The sequence below is a fragment of the Triturus cristatus genome, chromosome 6 (assembly GCF_964204655.1).
Source record: "Triturus cristatus chromosome 6, aTriCri1.1, whole genome shotgun sequence".
Lineage (NCBI taxonomy): Eukaryota > Metazoa > Chordata > Amphibia > Caudata > Salamandridae > Triturus > Triturus cristatus.
The window spans coordinates 69,222,904-69,241,208 of record NC_140589.1 but is presented as its reverse complement, the minus strand read 5'-3'; the positions used below and the strand labels follow the sequence as shown (position 1 = coordinate 69,241,208).

Genomic DNA, 18,305 nt, shown 5'->3' with positions numbered 1-18,305 from the left:
ACTGGTGAATTTCGGTGTTTATTTAGTTCAAAACATTAATGTTGTCACTGAAATATTCATTTAACTATAACATTACTTTGGCCTTTGGTTTTTAAGCCAGTAGGTAGTTATAGTTAGGACCTAGTTTCTATACGAAAAGCATTTTTTGTTTTGCTAATGATTTTGGCGCCGTTTGATGAATCTTCACAACATTTTCAAAACTAGTTTGCCACTCACTTCAGCTGCTGTCTGGTAAGTTTCGATTTGATTCATCGAGCAGGGGCCATGAGAAAAGGGGGGGTGGTCCAAAACTTGTTTCCCCATAGGTATTTTGGACACAGAACGGAATTGCACCAAACTTGGCTGAAAGCTAGATCTTGGTCTAGAAAGAGTGTATTTTGTAATTTGGTGTAAATATGTACAGTAGTTTTGAAGGTATTAAAGAAAAGAAAATGATATCTATCTAGAGACGCTGTGGAGCCACAGATTCACACGCAAACAGCAATGCTGCGATTTGCTGTCCACAACCTGAGAAGGAAGTTGCAGCCACAATTTTGTAAATAGGGCCACTGTTCTGCTGTTCTGGGGGGGGGTGGATAAATTATAAATAGGATAGATGGGGTCAGGATAGAGAAACTCTGACCCCATGGGCCTGATGGAGGGTTCTACGAGGGACCCCTCATGGGCAAGAAATTGTCCAAAAACATCTTATTTTTGGTGCAAGTGTATCCGTGGACCATCCGCTGTGCTCAGAGTAGCCCCCATGTGAATCCATGGCAGATCCATGGATCCCGACCCCAATTAAAAAAACACATACTCCCCCATCACAGACCCACTCTCACACTCTCACACAACCATACAACCACTCACATACCTAGTCTCACATCCATATAGCCACTCACACATCCACTCACACACCCACTCACACACCCATATAGTCACTCAAATATTCACTCAGAGAATCACTCACATACCCAATCACAGACCCATATAGGCACTCACAAACCCACCTACAGACTCATACACCCGCTTACATATGCACACTGCCACTCACACACCTAGTCACATACCCCTACAGTGACTCACACACCCACCAAACCACTCTTAAATCCAATCACAGACCAACACATCCACACATGCATCCACATACCCACTCACAGACCCATAAATCCACTCACACACCTGCTCACATACCCTCACAGCCACTCTCACATACACACACACAATCACATACCCACAGAACCCCTCACACACCCATGTAGTCACTCACACACCCACTCACAGACCCACAAAACCACTCAAAAAACCACACAGCCACTCACACCCACTCACTCATACACAGTCACTGACCCACAAAACCACTGACACACCCACTCTGAGATCCACACAGCCACTCACACACCAACCCCACACTCAAACATCCACTGAAACACCCATACGGCCACTCACACACCTACTCACAGACCCACAAAACCACTCAAACACCCACTCACAGACCCTCATAGCCACTCACACACCCACTCACACACTCATTCACAGACCTACACAGTCACTCACACACCCACTCACACTCACACAACCACTTACACACTCATATAACCACTCACACACCCACTCACACACTCATTCAGCCACTCACAGACCCACAAACCACTCACACAGCCACTCACAGACCCACACAGCCACTCACACACCCATGTACACACCCCCACAACCACTCACACAGCAACTGGCACACCCATATAGCCACTCACACACCCACACAGTCACTCACACAGCCACTCATACTCCCACACACAGGCAGTGATAGACTTAAAGAAATTGCAATAGCATATGTTTGTATTAAATGTGTTGTTTATTTAGTTCTGAATGTGTGCACTATAACCAGCAGGCCCATTTATTTGTCCAAGGATTTGCAACGGATCAACAAAACGATTTTTTTTAAAAATAGAAAGACTTGGTGCAATGCATTTATAAAAAGACTACATAAGTTACACCACCTTAGTTGATACATTTTTAGTTATAAAATATATAAGAATGAATGTGTGAATAAAATGCATTCATAAACTTGTGAAAATGTATATTAGTAAATTGAACTTATCGGTCGTAGTACAATTTATATTTAAAAGAACTGGTGAGATTCACTAAAATACCATAGGTTGTAAAATTTAACTCTTGTATTTGTAAAGCGCAAACTGATCGCCCCTAAGGGTCTCTAGGCGCTGGGGGCTGTCGGGGAGATTAAGTGAGGTATTGCCCAAAGTCACAAAATGCTGAGCTGAGCTGCCGCCAGTGATCGAACTGTGAGCCCCGCACTCTGGAGTCAGACGCTCTGGCCACTTCACCACACCTCACCCTCACCTATAGGGACGTTACAGTTAGTAAATAGCATTAAAAAAAATGAAATTCACTGAAGAAACACAAAGGTTACGGTGTGTTATAGATAGAAAATTGAATTTATAAAACCTTAAAAATTCACTTAAAAAACCAAAGCTTACAGGGAGGTTGGATTTGGATTCAGCAGTAATAGTTATCTCAAGTAACTATAACTTGTGCCCTACGGTAACTATTACGTGCGCCCTCTCCATGTACTGCTAATTACCCAACATATTACATCATTCATGACTTCTTCTATGACATCATTGATTATATTTAGGCAACATTTGCAGTGAAATTATTGATGAGAAACTGCATGGCAGGGATGCGAGTTATAGTTACCTTAGGGCATGAGATTAGTTCCTTGAGATAAATATAACTATCACTGCTGAATTTCTATGGGTGTATGTGTGTAAAAGCTTAACCTAACTATAACTTCCCTGTAACCTTTGGTTTTGTCAGTGAATACACACACACACGCACGCGCACATGCACGCACACACACAATTAATATAAAGACCTAAAAACAAGCACCAAATGCTATTGATGACTTATGGTCGAATTCCCAAATGGAAACTCTGGGTGAAACATGTCCACTTTTTTGTCGTTGTGTCTCCCACTTCCCTTTTATCAGCATCATTCTTACTCACCATGAACTTTTTGAATTTTCTTGATTTCTTGCAGAGACTTCCTTACATGATATTAGTGTCTCTCAGACACCAAATACAAACGTGACCGCCGGTGGTGCAGCGACCTTACAGTGCTCGTTCAATAGCAGCGAGAAGTCTAGCATCGGAGGCTACAAATGGTTTTTCATCAATCCCTCCACCTCTTCTAAGATAGAGGTGACCAACCTTAGTGAAAAGTTCAGTGGAAGGGTTTTCCTGCCAGAGCATTCCTTCTTCACCTCCCAGCAGAAGGCCGACATCAAAATTCAGGACGTGCAACACAATGACGCAGGGATATACGTCTGTGAGGTGGAGCTCTTCATGAGTAACAGCAAAGGGTGTGGAAACGGGACACAACTGCTGGTGCTAGACGGTAAGAGGGCATTGTGTTTAAAGTCTTCAAGATGGCCCCAAAAATAATCACCCCAATTAGTTTCCCAGACTTAACAGAATCTATGGGCGGTGAAGCATATGATGGCATTACACTAACCATTATCAAGATGCGCTGCTGTTACTCTATTACAATCAGATGGGCTAAGTTGCAAATGTATTTCTTTGCGTATTTGATAATATTTTTAAATATTTTACAATCTCTGCAAAATTTTCAAATATATAAAAAATGAAATTGTGAGAAAAACCTAGCAAAAGTTGGTTGTACATGGGAAAAGATTTGTAGTAGAGTCCTTCAAGTCAGCGAATTCTCAGTTGTAGGTCAAAATACCATAGGGAGAAACCTCGCAGGGCTGGCTATAGGGCAGTGCGACTGGTGTGGGAGCAATCATTTTTAGAAACTATATTTATTTCAGATGATTTTCTGACAGCAATATTCAGGTGCTGCATTGGATTATTTTACAAAATATTTAATGCATAAATGTTTTTAAGCCAAATCGTTATGCAAAAATGTGTATTTACTGGTGAAGTGTTGCAGAGTTTTTCAGAAGGAATGTGACCTACAGTGGACAGTGACATATCCACCACCGTTGATATTTCAGCTATCTTTAAGAATAACTGCATGCCACAAATATGTAACTCTTATCCATATATGAAGGATTGCATTGATTTGGTTTCTTGTTGAGTCTTAAACACATGACCTCAGTCTTATTCTCCAGATCTCACAGGTGTTTTTTACTGGTATATTCAGTTTCCTCCTTTGGATACTGCACACAGCTCTCCAGTGCTAGTAGGTTCCAGCACTCACCAATATGCTGCTCTATTTCGGCCTTTCCTCAATGTATATTTATTTTATGTATAGCATTTGTAAAGTACAGCTGCCACCAAACTGGTATCCTGGCGCTGACAGCGCTGCTGGCACAAAAAACGCATATGATTGGAAAGCAGAACTACTTAGGGTAGAGCCAGGTCTTCCAAGCTTTTCTGAATTGCAACAATTCTGTTGATGACCTGACAGTGGGTGGCAACTTGTTCCACAGCTGGGCCGCCTTAACGATAGAGGCCCATCCACCTTGTCTTGTCTTATGAAATTGATTTATACAAACACAATTTGCAGAACTCGAGCGAAGATATCTCCCAGGAGTATGTCCTTTCAGTCTGTGTTGTAGAGGCGCAGGACTCTCGTCCTGTAGTGCCCTAAACACATTGCACATGTTTTTTCAGTGGAAGTCAATGCAGTTCATTCAATTATTTGGATTACCTAATTATCTGATCTGTAAGCTTCAAAATCGACAGAATCTTGCAACCCGGTAGGAACTGGATGCTGCACGCTAAGCACCTTAATAAATCTCTTCATCTGTTTCCCTTTGAAGTCAGAGAGGATTTTAAGACCTTTTGAATTGCCTATGTGGATCCCTCTCAAACGTGACGCCCCTTGTCATACCCTCTGACCTATCACTGCTTTGTACATGAGAGGCCACGGTTTAGGGCAGCTCACATTGGAGGCTTACACTATGCCATGCTGGCCTCAAGGCTGTGGAACTCTGTCCTCTGTCATCTAAAATCTACTGCTTTTTTGTCTTTGTTACGACCATGAATAAATCCATACTGTGTCAAAAATAAAGTTGGTGGAATCCTTCCCTTAGTGCTTTGAGGTGCAACAATGGTGCTGTTTTGTTAATAAAAGATACCAAAATCAAAGTAACATAACAGCTCACACCAAGACTACAGCACGTCTCCCCCATAGATTACATACATAAAGGTTTTCCTTCACAAGTGTTTTCTAAAATTAGTTCGCTTGCACAACAATTACTTTTTGTGGAACCAATGCATTCAGAAGAATGACTTAAGCTTGAAAATTCCGTCGTAAAAATAATTTATGCAGAAAAATGAATCCACAGATACTTTCTTTTGCATAGCAGACAAAATTTGCAAACTACACGAGGTGCAATGTTTGTCAACTTCGCCTTCAACCCTGCTTGAAACCATCTTGTGTCATAATGATCCATCATGTTTGCTTCCTTTTAGCCCCTCGGAACCAGGGACCAGGAGTTCTTTCCAATCCTATCACACTTTACACTGGTTTGGGCCTGGCCTGTCTGCTTCTCCTGATAGTTCTGCTGATCGCCTACATACGCAAGCGCAAAGGAGGTGAGGATCACCCGTGTGAAATGCAAATTGTAGCCTTGGTGTAACTGCTACAGCCATGTTTTCTTGATCATGCTAACCGGGCAACAGAGGGTGCTCATCTATGATGTTTGGAGCCTGTCTTTCCACGTTAGCTCCCACAGCAAGAAATGAAGTCCAGCTTACTCAGCTAAACAATTACAGTTTTTGTAATCGTAAGGCCGTCTTCTTCCTTTCTCATGATCTCAGACTCAGACACTGGTGTACTCCCTTTGTTATACAAAGTCATGTGATCTTCACTGAATATCTATGTGCGGAAGTCTATATGTTAGAATCCGGGGTCTCTGGTTGGCGCAGGTATGCACTTGCGACAAGCAGGGATCCTTTCCTCTAAGTCAGGGCGAAGGATTACTCTTAGAAAATAGCCCCTGCTCACCCTCTAGGTAACGTGGCGCGAGCAGTTAGGCTAGATTCCAGAGTACATAAGGTTAAGCATTCAAGGCGTCCCACAATAACCACCAACCCACCACACAGAGACACCAGACTGTATTCTGTAAAAATATAAAGTTCTTTATATAAAACTCTTCAGGTAGGCTTCAAATACAGTCTTTCACTTTAAAATGAGGTTCCAGTTACTTGTTATCACTTCTCAGGAGGCCACAGTTCTTTAAATGGTCACTTTTGGAGCTATCTGCACTCTTTGGGGGTCTGTGCGCTTCGTAGGGCCCTCCGTACGCTTCGTACCAGTTTTAGAACGCTTCGTGCCGTTTCTCACGCTTCGCGCATGAGCACGCATACTGGGACTCAAGCCGTACGGGCCGTACCTTCGTAGGTACGCGTCGTACGAGTCCGGTACGCCTCTAGCCACTGCTCACGCTTCCCGCATGAGCAGCGTCTATTTCTGTAAAGCGGTACGGGCCGTACAGGTGCAGGGACGCACCGTACGGGCTTGGAGCGAACCGCACCAAGACTCACGCTTCCCGCGTGAGTAGCGTAGTGGGACAACTGCGCCGTACGGACCGTACACAGCAAAGTACGTGTCGTACAGGAGCGCTTGGGGCTCAAAGTACCTTCTTCTTGGGGGCAAAGTTCGTGGCGGCCTCCGCAGTCCTTGGCAGGGGCATCCCGCGTCGCGTTGCAGTCCCGCTGGTCAGTGGACGGCGATGCTTCGTGGGGCGCCTCAGGACGTCTCAGCACGCCTCGATGTTAGAAGCAGGAGGGGCAGCTTGGGGGTGATTTTTCAGTGCGGCACGCTGTCGGCTTCGTCCAGAATCGGCGAACCAGTGCACCGCCGGTCCTCACAGTGGTCTCTACGGCCTGGGGTTGCAGAGGCTCGGCGCTGGGACACAGGCAGTCTCTCCTTACGTTGCGAGCTCCGGTTTGAGGGGGCAGTTGTTCACTTTGCTCAGGCCAGACAGGGCAGGCCTTCACGGTGCTCACAGCTGCACAGTCGGTTCAGGAGTCGCGTTGCTCAGCGAGATGGGGGCACACAGGTTCTCTGGGGTCAGCGTCAGCAATCCACCCACAGCAGCTTCTTCTTCTTCCAGGGAGGGGTAGCGCCCACTGTTCCTGGGGCACAGTTCAGGGGGCAAGTTCACAAGCAAGCCCTTGGAGATTGTTCAAACAGCACAAGTTGATTTAAAAGTCTCTCTCAGTCTTTTCCTCTCCTTCTTGCAGCAAGGCACCCACCACAGGACAGTCTCTCAGGCTTAGAGACAGTACTCCTCCATGCAGCTTTCCCAGGTCCTTCTCTTCAGGCAGAGTTTCTTCTTTGCGTAAACAGGATCTGATTTCTTAGGAGCAGGGCTCCTTCTTTTATACACAGTTTCTTTTGTTCTTTGTCGCCAGGGGGCCTGTGCCTGGCTCAGTCCGGTTTTGGAGCACTTTGTTGTGGTGACTGTGCTCTTTCCTTTCAGTGCACAGGGCAGAGACATCAGCTGCTCCACAGGGGGGGAGCCAGCATTGTGGTGGCAGAGCACAGGTCTATTCAGAGTCAAGGTGTACTCCTCCCACCCATCCTGGTGTAATCTCTCTACCCACCACCTGGCAGCCAGCCTGTCTCCTGGAATTCCCCAGCCCTGCCCCTCACTGAAACTAGGCAGCACACACACACAAAGCAGAGGCGGACTGAAATGGCTAAGCAAGTAAATACTAACTTTCTAAAAGTAGTATTTACAAACACAGGATATTAAAATAAACTTTACTAAAATAAGTATTTTATTATTCTGAGGTCAGGCATACTAAACTTGACTTTCTACCATGCTCTCTGAGTCCGCTGGGATTATAGAGTGTAATAATTCCAGCAGCCCATTCTGGCCTATGGAGAGCAGGTAGCCTTCAATAGTGAAAAACGAAAATGGCTGTAATTCACTATTAGGACATGCCACACACATCAGGGCATGTCCTACCTTATGCCTACAATACACCCTGCCCTTGGGCCTACCATAGGGGTGACTAATATGTAGTTAAGGGAAGGTTTAGGGACTGGCAGGTAGGTGCACTTGCACAATCAACATGACAGTACCAGACTGCACGCAGTTTCTGCAATGGCAGACCCTAGACACATTTTACTAGGCCGCTTCTGTGGGTGGCACAACCAGTGTTGCAAGCCCACCAGCAGCATTTGTATTTACAAGCACTGGCACTCCTGGTGCACTTTACTAGGGGCTGATAGTAAACCAAATAAGCCAAACATGGACACCAATCAATGTATACACTTTTCATAGGGAGAGCATATGCACCTTAGCACTGGTCAGCAGTGGTAAGGTGCCCAGAGTCATAAAACAGCCAACACCAGGTCAGAAAAAATACAGGAGGAAGGCAAAAGGTTTAGGGATGACCCTGCAAAAGGGCCAAGTCCAACACTATACATTTATGTCTTGCCTGTTCTTGTGGAACTTGCTTCACTGTGGTTTCCTGGGGGACTCTTTAACACATGACTCCCGCTTTTTACTCCTTCACTGGTTTGGGTCCTGTCACGACTGCCCAGGTTTATTTCCAGATACAAAAGAAGGGACTTTTGGTTCTTGCTACTGGAGCAGCTTTAGCTGGCTCACTAGACTATTGTTAAAAGTCCTTCTCTCTCTCTCTCTCTCTTCCTATAAATATATATATATTATCTACTGGCGGTCGCCAGTAGATAGTTATAGTTAGGACCAAGTTTCCATAGGAAAAGCATTTTTTGATGTGCTTATAACTTTGGCGTCGTTTGACGAATCTTTACTACATTTTCCCCAAAAATTATTTTTTCAGATCAGCTCCTATCTTGAAAGTTTTGGGGAGATTCATCAAGGGGGGGCTGAGAAAAAAGGGGGGTCCCAAAACGTGTTTTCTCCATGCAATTTCCATAGGAAACTTTAGACAAGGCTACAGGTCAAACTGCTGAACGGAATTACGCCAAATTTGGCAGGGAGAAAGGCCTTGGTCCAGAAAGCACGCTTTTATGTAAATGGGGAAAATCCGTTCAGTAGTTTTTGAGAAATATCAAAATTTACAGATATCGATATTTGAGAATCCTGACATCTGATTGGCTGAGGCGTTACGAGCACGAGCTTGCGGCTCATTGGCTGTGAACAGTTGAAACTAGGAAGTGTTGGCAGCCATTGTGTGACTCAGTTGAAAGGAGTAGGGGGAAAAAAAGAAAGAAATTGTATAGGAGGGTATAGTTGGAACAGTGTGGACTTAGTTTAAGCAGTCTGTACGGTGCAGAGGCAGGGAGTTTGAATGTTGCGTAGGCCATGGAAATCATGTCCGCAGGACAACGGTGCACGGTAGTGCTGCAAGGTTGCGTAGGCTCGGGAAATCCCATCGGGAAAATAAAGTGCCGTATTGCGGCAAGCAGTGTGTAGGGTGCACACAGAGGTGGTGTGAATGTTGCGTAGGCCGTGGAAATCATGTCCGCAAAACAACGATCCACGGTATTGCAGCAATGTTCAATAGGCTGTGGAAATCATATCGGGAAAACAACAATGCGCCGTATTGTGGCCTTCCTTTAATATAATGCGCAGTAATGTTTACTTATAATTAAGGCTCCCGGTTTTCCATTTAAACGGATTTTTACATATAAATACAGACGGAAAAACATTATTCTTCCGTCTGTATTTATAAATAGAAGCGGAAAAATACAACCAAATTGGATTCTCGGATTCTGTGAATTGTTTAGCAATCCGTGCTCCAGCCAGGCTTGCCTGCCACAACCCTCTTCCTGATTGCCGTGTATGGCTGCCCACATTAGCACCTGCTGGGCCATTAATATCTGGTAGGCGTGGGAAATTCCTTCAGCTGTTCCTTTGACATCTCTGTAGCCCTGGCGCTGAGCCTGCACACAGGTTAATGAAAGGGTGGGGGTGGACTTGTATTTCACTGTTTGCACTACTACAGGTGTTAAAATTTGAGGAGGCGGGGGCGTTGTTGGTAGCGTGCATACTTGGAGCTAATGTAAGACTGGCAGAAATGTGTGACCCAAAGAGGTCAGATAGACCGGCAGAATAAACACATTAAGAAAATTAGGTTGCATTCACTTTCAGGCCTTAAATTGAAACTTTCCTCCGTGACTTTGTGCAGCATGAAGAAACAACATTCCTGAGAGACAGAGACAGCCGGGGCATATCTGTAAGCCCCTTTTCAAGTTACATTGTTTTTTTTTTCTCCAGGGTGTGAGGAAGAACTGTGGCTGTAACTACACTGTGTGGGATTACAGCATTAAAGTAAATTGTCCAAATACTACGGGGCAGTACAAAGTAAAATAAGGGAAGTGATACACGCCCAATGTCTTCAAAGCGGAGACTGTTTAACTTATGGAAAAAGGGTTTTGCATAAGCGAAGCACCTAGTTTAAAAAATGTAAATCAAAAGCTGCCAGCTCGTGGGTGTTGTTGGATATTTTAGGCTTCATGCTTCAGGATTGTGAGGGGAAATAGAGCCTGGCAGGACTAATGTAAGGGCCTTTATTTTTTTCTGAATTGAGAGCTTGCTGCCGTCTTTGGCCAGGGCACTGAAAGTACACAGGTGCACTTGTCTAAATTCTAAATGCGTTTACATTTAATAAAAATGGCTAGTGACAGTGTTTTCAATATTGTAACACAGCATCAGATCACTAATATTACTGCAAGTAATCTCTGTGACACCACTCCCATTTCTCATATGTGATTTCCTGTTTTGATCTAACAGAAAAGTTTTTGGGTGGATGTTGCATGAAACATATGTGGCGCATACATACATATAGCTAAACCTATAACAACCATTTGCACTGTCTATTTAAATAAATGTGGAAAAATACTAGCTGCAACGTCTTTTTTTGCTTGCGACAAAAATAAATACAGATATATACAGATAAAATGACATAAAAATAAATATGGATAAATACAGACGGAAATGTGAAATAAATAAATACCATAAAACCGGGAGCCCTACTTATAATGTGGTGTTCACTTTTATCACGGACGGTGTCACTTTGTTAGAGGAAATTTAATATTATGTGGGAGGGCGTGTTCTGTCCCTGTGCGTGGAACAAAATTAACGTTTAATTGGCTGAGGTGTTCCAACAACGAGCTTAATGTTCAGTGGCTGTGAACCATTGAAAGTAGAAATGTTGCCAGCCATTCCCTCCCCCTCCGTGGAGTAGCAAGGACATCTGATTGGCTCACATGTTCCAAGCAGGACCTTCCAGAGCTTAATGTTCATTGGCTGCGAACCATCGAAAGTAGAAGTGTTGTCAGCGATTCCCCCCCTCCGCGGAGTATCAGGGACATCTGATTGGGTAACGTGTTCCAAGCAGGACCTTCCCAAGCTTAACGAAGTAGAAGTGTTGGCAGTCATTCCCTCCCCTCTGCGGAACACCATGGACATTTTATTGGCTAAAGGGTTCAGAGTACAAGTTTGCTCCTTGTTGGCTAGGAACGGATCACTGTTGTCAGCCATTTTGTGACGCACTTCAAAGGAGTGCTGGAAAAAAAAGTAGTAGAGGGGAGGGTAGGAACACTATTAACTCTGTACAGTGGTCACAAGGTGGTGGTCAGGGACTGTGAAGGTAAAAATAGTTTTTTATATATTTTAAGGGCAATTTATATAATTTGCATGGGGCCTACAAATCACGTCGGGAAAATAACAGAGTGTGTTGCGGTCTTCTTTTTATTAAGTCAGCGGGTGGGATACTTCCCAGGAGCACTATTTACTTATAATGTGGTGTTTACTTTTGTGACGGGGAGTGCGATATCTTTGGAGAAAATATAATATGGAGGAGGGGGTTGCAAAAACAAAGCGCGCTGTTGCGGTCTTCATTTAAATAAGGTTCTGAGTAGGCTACTTCTCGGGAGCAATATTTACTTATAGGTGCCGATTCCGATCCTGTAAAACCCGGGTACGATTCGTCGTACGGAGCATATTCTCCATATGACTCGTACCCGGGAAATCCACCGTACAATCCAGCAAGTACGATTCGTACAGAAGTACCATTTCCGTACGAATCGTACAAAACACCGTACGGCTAAAAAATACCTACGAGTCTGATCCTGGACAGCGCGTACGCGACATCCGTACGGAGTCAGGCAGCGTTTTACAGACCAGCAAGTACGATTCGTCCCTACGTCACTCCGCACAGCTATTTTTTTACGGCAGCCAAAAAAAGCCGGAAAACTGAGTCCGACGCGAAAACGGAGCACCGGTACGCGACGGACAGCCATGGACCCCATCCTACGTGTCATCCCGGCCCTCTTAGCCTACGACCTGGTGCACCGAACCCGACGCACACGCCGCAGAAGGTGAGAACAACACCCAGGGGCCAAGGGGGGGTGAGGGGCAGGAAACATACCCCCTACCCAAATTAAAACCTACAATATTGAGGACATACATTACCTCAAGGGTCCGGTCACTCTGGGGGGCGTGTCCACCAATCCCTGCGTCACGCAACAACGGAAGTGGACGTGTACACCTACCCCTACGGCAACACTACAAAAGTGATACGCACCGTACTCACACATACATGGCGTGGGTACGGTCCGTAGCACTATATCAGTGGTGCCGTGGGGGTACGCGTGGTACGGACCGTACACACGCCCCAGAACTTGTGTACGGTCCATATCACCATTGTACTGGTGCCGTAGGGGTACACTTGGTACGGACCGTACACATGCCCTCAGAGCGTGTACGGTCCGTATCACCATTGTAGTGGTGCCGTAGGGGTACGCGTGGTACGGACCATACACACGCCCTCAGAGCGTGTGTACGGTCTGTATCACCATTGTAGTGGTGCCGTAGGGGTACACGTGGTACGAACCGTACACACGCCCTCAGAGCGTGTGTACGGTCAGTAAGACCATTGGAGTGGTGCCGTAGGGGTACGCGTGGAACGGACCGTACACACGCTCACAGGGCGTGTGTACGGGCCGTACCACGCGTACCCCTACGGCACCACTACTATAGTGATACGGACCGCACCCACGCATACATAGCGTGGGTACGGGCCGTATCACCATTGTATTTGTGCCATAGGGGTAAGGGTGGTACGGACCGTACACGCCCCATGGATGCGGGGGTATGGTCCGTATCACACGTACCCCTACGGCACCAGTACATTTGGGATACAAGGCGTACACACGCCACGAATGTTGGCCTACGGCCTGGTGCAGCATATTACCACTATATTGGTGTGTGTGTAGGCACAGGACGGCAGTGTACCTCACCAAGTGGGTGGATGGGTGGGTCGCTGCATAGGATTCCCAGCAGTGGACAGACATGTGAGGGGTGGGTGCAGAGGACTCCCAGCAGTGGACAGACATCTGAGGGGTGGGTGCAGAGGACTCCCAGCAGTGGACAAACATGTGAGGGGTGGGTGCAGAGGACTCCCAGCAGTGGCCTGCAATATGAGGGGTGGGTGCATATCACTCCCAGCAGTGGCCTGCAACATGAGGGGTGGGTGCATATCACTCACAGCAGTGGACAGACATGTGAGGGGTGGGTGCAGAGGACTCCCAGCAGTGGACAGACATGTGAGGGGTGGGTGCAGAGGACTCCCAGCAGTGGCCTGCAATATGAGGGGTGGGTGCATATCACTCCCAGCAGTGGACAGACATGTGAGGGGTGGGTGCAGAGGACTCCCAGCAGTGGCCTGCAATATGAGGGGTGGGTGCATATCACTCCCAGCAGTGGACAGACATATGTGGGTGGGTGCAGAGGACTCCCAGCAGTGGAAAGACATGTGAGGGGTGGGTGCAGAGGACACCCAGCAGTGGACAGACATGTGAGGGGTGGGTGCAGAGGACTCCCAGCAGTGGACAGACATGTGAGGGGTGGGTGCAGAGGACTCCCAGCAGTGGCCTGCATATGAGGGGTGGTGCATATCACTCCCAGCAGTGGACAGACATATGTGGGTGGGTGCAGAGGACTCCCAGCAGTGGACAGGCATGTGAGGGGTGGGTGCAGAGGACTCCCAGCAGTGGACAGACATGTGAGGGGTGGGTGCATATCTCTCCCAGCAGTGGACAGACATATGTGGGTGGGTGCAGAGGACTCCCAGCAGTGGACAGACATGTGAGGGGTGGGTGCAGAGGACTCCCAGCAGTGGCCTGCAACATGAGGGGTGGGTGCATATCACTCCCATCAGTGGACAGACATGTGAGGGGTGGGTGCAGAGGACGCCCAGCAGTGGCCTGCAATATGAGGGGTGGGTGCATGTCACTCCCAGCAGTGGACAGACATGTGAGGGGTGGGTGCAGAGGACTCCCAGCAGTGGTCAGACATGTGAGGGGTGGGTGCAGAGGACTCCCAGCAGTGGACAGACATGTGAGGGGTGGGTGCAGAGGACTCCCAACACTGGACAGACATGTGAGGGGTGGGTGCAGAGGACTCCCAGCAGTGGCCTGCAATATGAGGGGTGGGTGCATATCACTCCCAGCAGTGGCCTGCAACATGAGGGGTGGGTGCATATCACTCCCAGCAGTGGACAGACATGTGAGGGGTGGTTGCAGAGGACTCCCAGCAGTGGACAGAGACATGGGGGGGTGTACATCATTATCAGATGACCACAACTCCATGGGTGTATGTACGCATCCCTAACTGTGGACAATGATGATAGTGCCATAACAACACATCACTGACAGCAGTGTCCCACTCCCAGGAGGGTGGATGTCACTCCCCCACTGCATGACACATCACATGTGGGTGTGAGGAAAATTAACACATGCATACCCACCCCTGGTGGATGCAGCACAATACACACACTGAGATCATGCCACAAGACTGTATAGTCATGTCACTGCCTACTAAACTAAGAGAGCCAAAGATAACACACACTGTCACGCACATCCCAGGACTGATAGGAATGTTCAGGTGCTGGGCCAGCCACCAAGATGTTGTCTCTCATGGAAGGACAAGGGTGGAGTTCCAATAGATACAATGCCCACAATTGTGAGTCAGGTGCCCAAATACCCTGCAGAAAAAGTACCATATGTGTGCTAGGCCGGGAGTACACACATGCATAGTGCTGAAAAGGGAGAATTTCTCCATGAAGGCATTTCGACATACTCAATACACAAGTACAGTGACTAGCAAGGATGGCACAGACGATGCAGCCGGAGACATTGCTGAGCAGGCATGGCCATAGTTGAAGGGATCCGTCACCAACAAAGGAAATGTAGACACAGGTCAGCACAACAATTGTGCAACTCTTTGCAGGGAAGATGTCAGGTGCCACAGAGGAAGGAACACTCCTTGGGACAATGTCTCAAAACCAAAATAACACACACTAACAATGATTCTTTGCAGAGACCTTGTGATGGCACGCAGAAACCATGGTCCACCTCATGACCATCAGAGTAGAACATTTCTCTGAACCATAACACATTACCACTACACCAACTCCAGGAGCCTCAGCACCAACATCAATACCTGAAATGCAATAGTGTGCAAAGTAAAAATAAATGCTTTATTCAGCATAAAATAAAAAACATGAAATGACACTATATACAAAGGCCAATGGCCAGTCCACAATAGAAGTCCTTGGGGGGACACATGGGCACGCGTCTCCCCTAGCTTGCCTGCACATTGGAACCCTCAGGTTCGTCGACCGGGGGGGGGCATCATGTGGGGAAGGACCAGGCACCACAGGGACAGGAGGGGGAAGGGCAGGTGTGGTGGGTGCAGGTGTGGACGTCTCCAACGCAGGGGGTGGGGCAGCATCAAAGGTGGATGTTAGCACGTCGCTGCACACTGCTGCCAGGGCGTCCAGGGTAAGTCCTGCACCTTAAGAAACCCCAGGGCCAACGGAGGGGGGGGTGTGACCGAGGGGGGGGGTGGGCGAGGGATGGGGTGCAGCGCTCGTGGGGGAGATGGTGGACAGGGGGGGGACTTGACTAACCTGGCCGGGGACTTCCTCGCCCGCTTGCGGGGTGGTGTCACAGTGTGGGTGATGGCCAGCTCTTCGGGTGTCAGTTTAGCAGGGGAGCCAAGGGGAGTGCTTTTTGAGGGACTGGGTTGTGAGGCCTGCGGTCTCAGACTGTGGCTGTGTGCATGTCTTTTTGCCCCAGACCCAGTGGGTGTGCCCACATCCCCCTGAGTGTGCGTGACAGGAGGTGTGTGCTTGCCCTTACTTGGTGGTGTGCTGCCTGTGTCTGGTGGGGTGCATGCATGGGAATGTCTGGGTGTGCATGGGACAGGTATGGGAGAGGGAAGTATGGATGGGGCTGGGGTAGGGGGGACGGAGCGCTGCAGGAGACTCACTGCTGCCGTCAGTGAAGAGTCCATGGACCGCAGAAACCTGCGTTGTTCAGACATCGATGCTGACATGCCCTCCATGAACGACACCATCTGTGTTAGCAGTGTGGTGTGGCCATGGAGGACAGTCAGCACCGATGCCTGCCCAACCTGCAACTGCCGCAGTATGTCCACAGACTCTGCACTGAGGGCAGCAGGGGTGACAGGGGCAGGGGGTGCGGTGCCTGTCCCGAAGGAGACATGGTGGTGCCCTGCACGGACAGAAGGGACCGGAGCAACTGGGAGGGCGGTGCTGGGAATGGAGGAGGCGGGGACAGATGTTGGGCTGCTGCCAGGTGTTGTAGCAGCCTCCGCCCCCTTGATGAGGTCAGCCTCGGACCCGTCTGCGTCGTAGTTGGATTCGCCACCAGACAGGTCCTCTGACTGACTCCCCTCGCCCTTCGTGCCACTGGCTCCCGCAGACTCGCCAGCACTGGTGGTACTGGTGCTGGGTCTCTCCTCCAGGTCCGTGCCGGTGTCTCCCTCGGTTTCCAATGATGATGCTGTGGGCAAGGTGAAGATACAGAAAAACATCAGTCACCTGTATACATCTGACACATGAGTACAAAAACAATAGGTCACAGTGCATATCAGGCAATGCATCATGAGTAACAGCTAGATTACTCCGCACATATGTAAGCCCTGTACTCCCCAGTTGGTAGACACACCATGCCACTTGGACACAAGGAACAATAGGACACACCAGCCCAAAATTTGAATGAGAAAACACTGAGGAGCTAGTGTCTGGGAACAGGTGAGCACAGCAATACAATGAAGTCATGCCACCTCTTGTTTACCCTGAAAGAAACAGTAGTGGTGCCCCCAAGGCAAAGTAGCACACCTCAATGCCAAAGGTTTTCCCCACACTCAGAGACCTGTCAGTACTTTGGAACACAAAACAAAAAAAAGTTTGTCCCTTGGGAATCACAATACTTGACACAATCGACATGGTCAGAATGTGGGAATGTGCCATTTTGTGAACAGAGCACACATGTGCCTTCATAACAGATGGCTCCCAAGGAGGTGCACACAAATCTACATTTACCCAGTCATTGAAGAAGAAGAAGCTGGCAGCCTTCTTTAAAGAAGCCACTGTTAGAAAGAAATGTAGTTGCAGAAAGTACATATACATGGGCCCACGGAGGGCTTGATGACTTGACACTCGTAAGTTGGTATCACCAACAACCAAGGACCTACCCAATTTCCACAACACTGGGGGAACATGTATATGTATAATCAGAAAAACAGTCTCATTAGAACAGTGCCTTATTTAAAAGTGTGCCAGTGTGTTCCCTGAAAGTGTAAAGGTGGTTTGGTGTGCACTTCCTTGGGAGACATCTGTCATGCAGGCACATTATTGTTCTTAACAACAAAACATCAAACTAAAGAATAGAAAACATGAAGACCTGTTGACAAGTGTTGTGAGTACCAAGGTACAATACCTTGTGACTAACAACTTGAATTATGTCAGTTGTCACATGGCCATCCATTACCTGATGACACAGTTGCCAACACATCCGACCCACTGCCTGTCATGTGGAGTGCCACACATTTCCAAACCCAGCACAATGCATGAGCTAATGGGCCTGCTATTGTGTTGTGTTGCACTGAGGAGACACCCCCATGACAAGCCTGAATGTCCACACAGATGTCAGCACACAAAGACCAAACTACGTAGCATCTTGACCACACACTGGTGCAAAACATGAATGAGCAGGAATCATGTATCTAAACAATTGACACATGCTGCAAAGCACAAACATTAAACCCTGCACAACATCACTGGGACACTGCACGTTGAGTCTCTGTCCAGCCAATTCTCACACAAAGGTCAAACCTGGCAAGGAGACATAAGGTCTGGCCATGTAGGCCTCGCCCGCACAAATCCCCCATACCTGAGACAATGTGATTGAGACAGATCAAGAAGTGACACCTCTTAATCAGGCTTTACTAAAATGTGCAGCAAGACTTCTCAAATGTACTCCACATCACCTTGTGAGGCTGCCAACACATATTTGTG

The 18,305-nt window shown here is 47.7% G+C and overlaps 1 protein-coding gene across 1 annotated transcript in view; it reads left to right on the top strand.

Annotated features, from left to right (window-relative positions):
* LOC146813772 (uncharacterized) overlaps nt 1-18,305 on the top strand; it is a 102,145-nt gene that overhangs the window by 56,936 nt on the left and 26,904 nt on the right. Inside the window, exons 3-4 of the mRNA XM_085609497.1 lie at nt 3,040-3,396; nt 5,442-5,564. Coding sequence (XP_085465623.1) covers nt 3,040-3,396; nt 5,442-5,564 — 480 coding nt within the window. The remainder of the gene's footprint in view (nt 1-3,039; nt 3,397-5,441; nt 5,565-18,305) is intronic.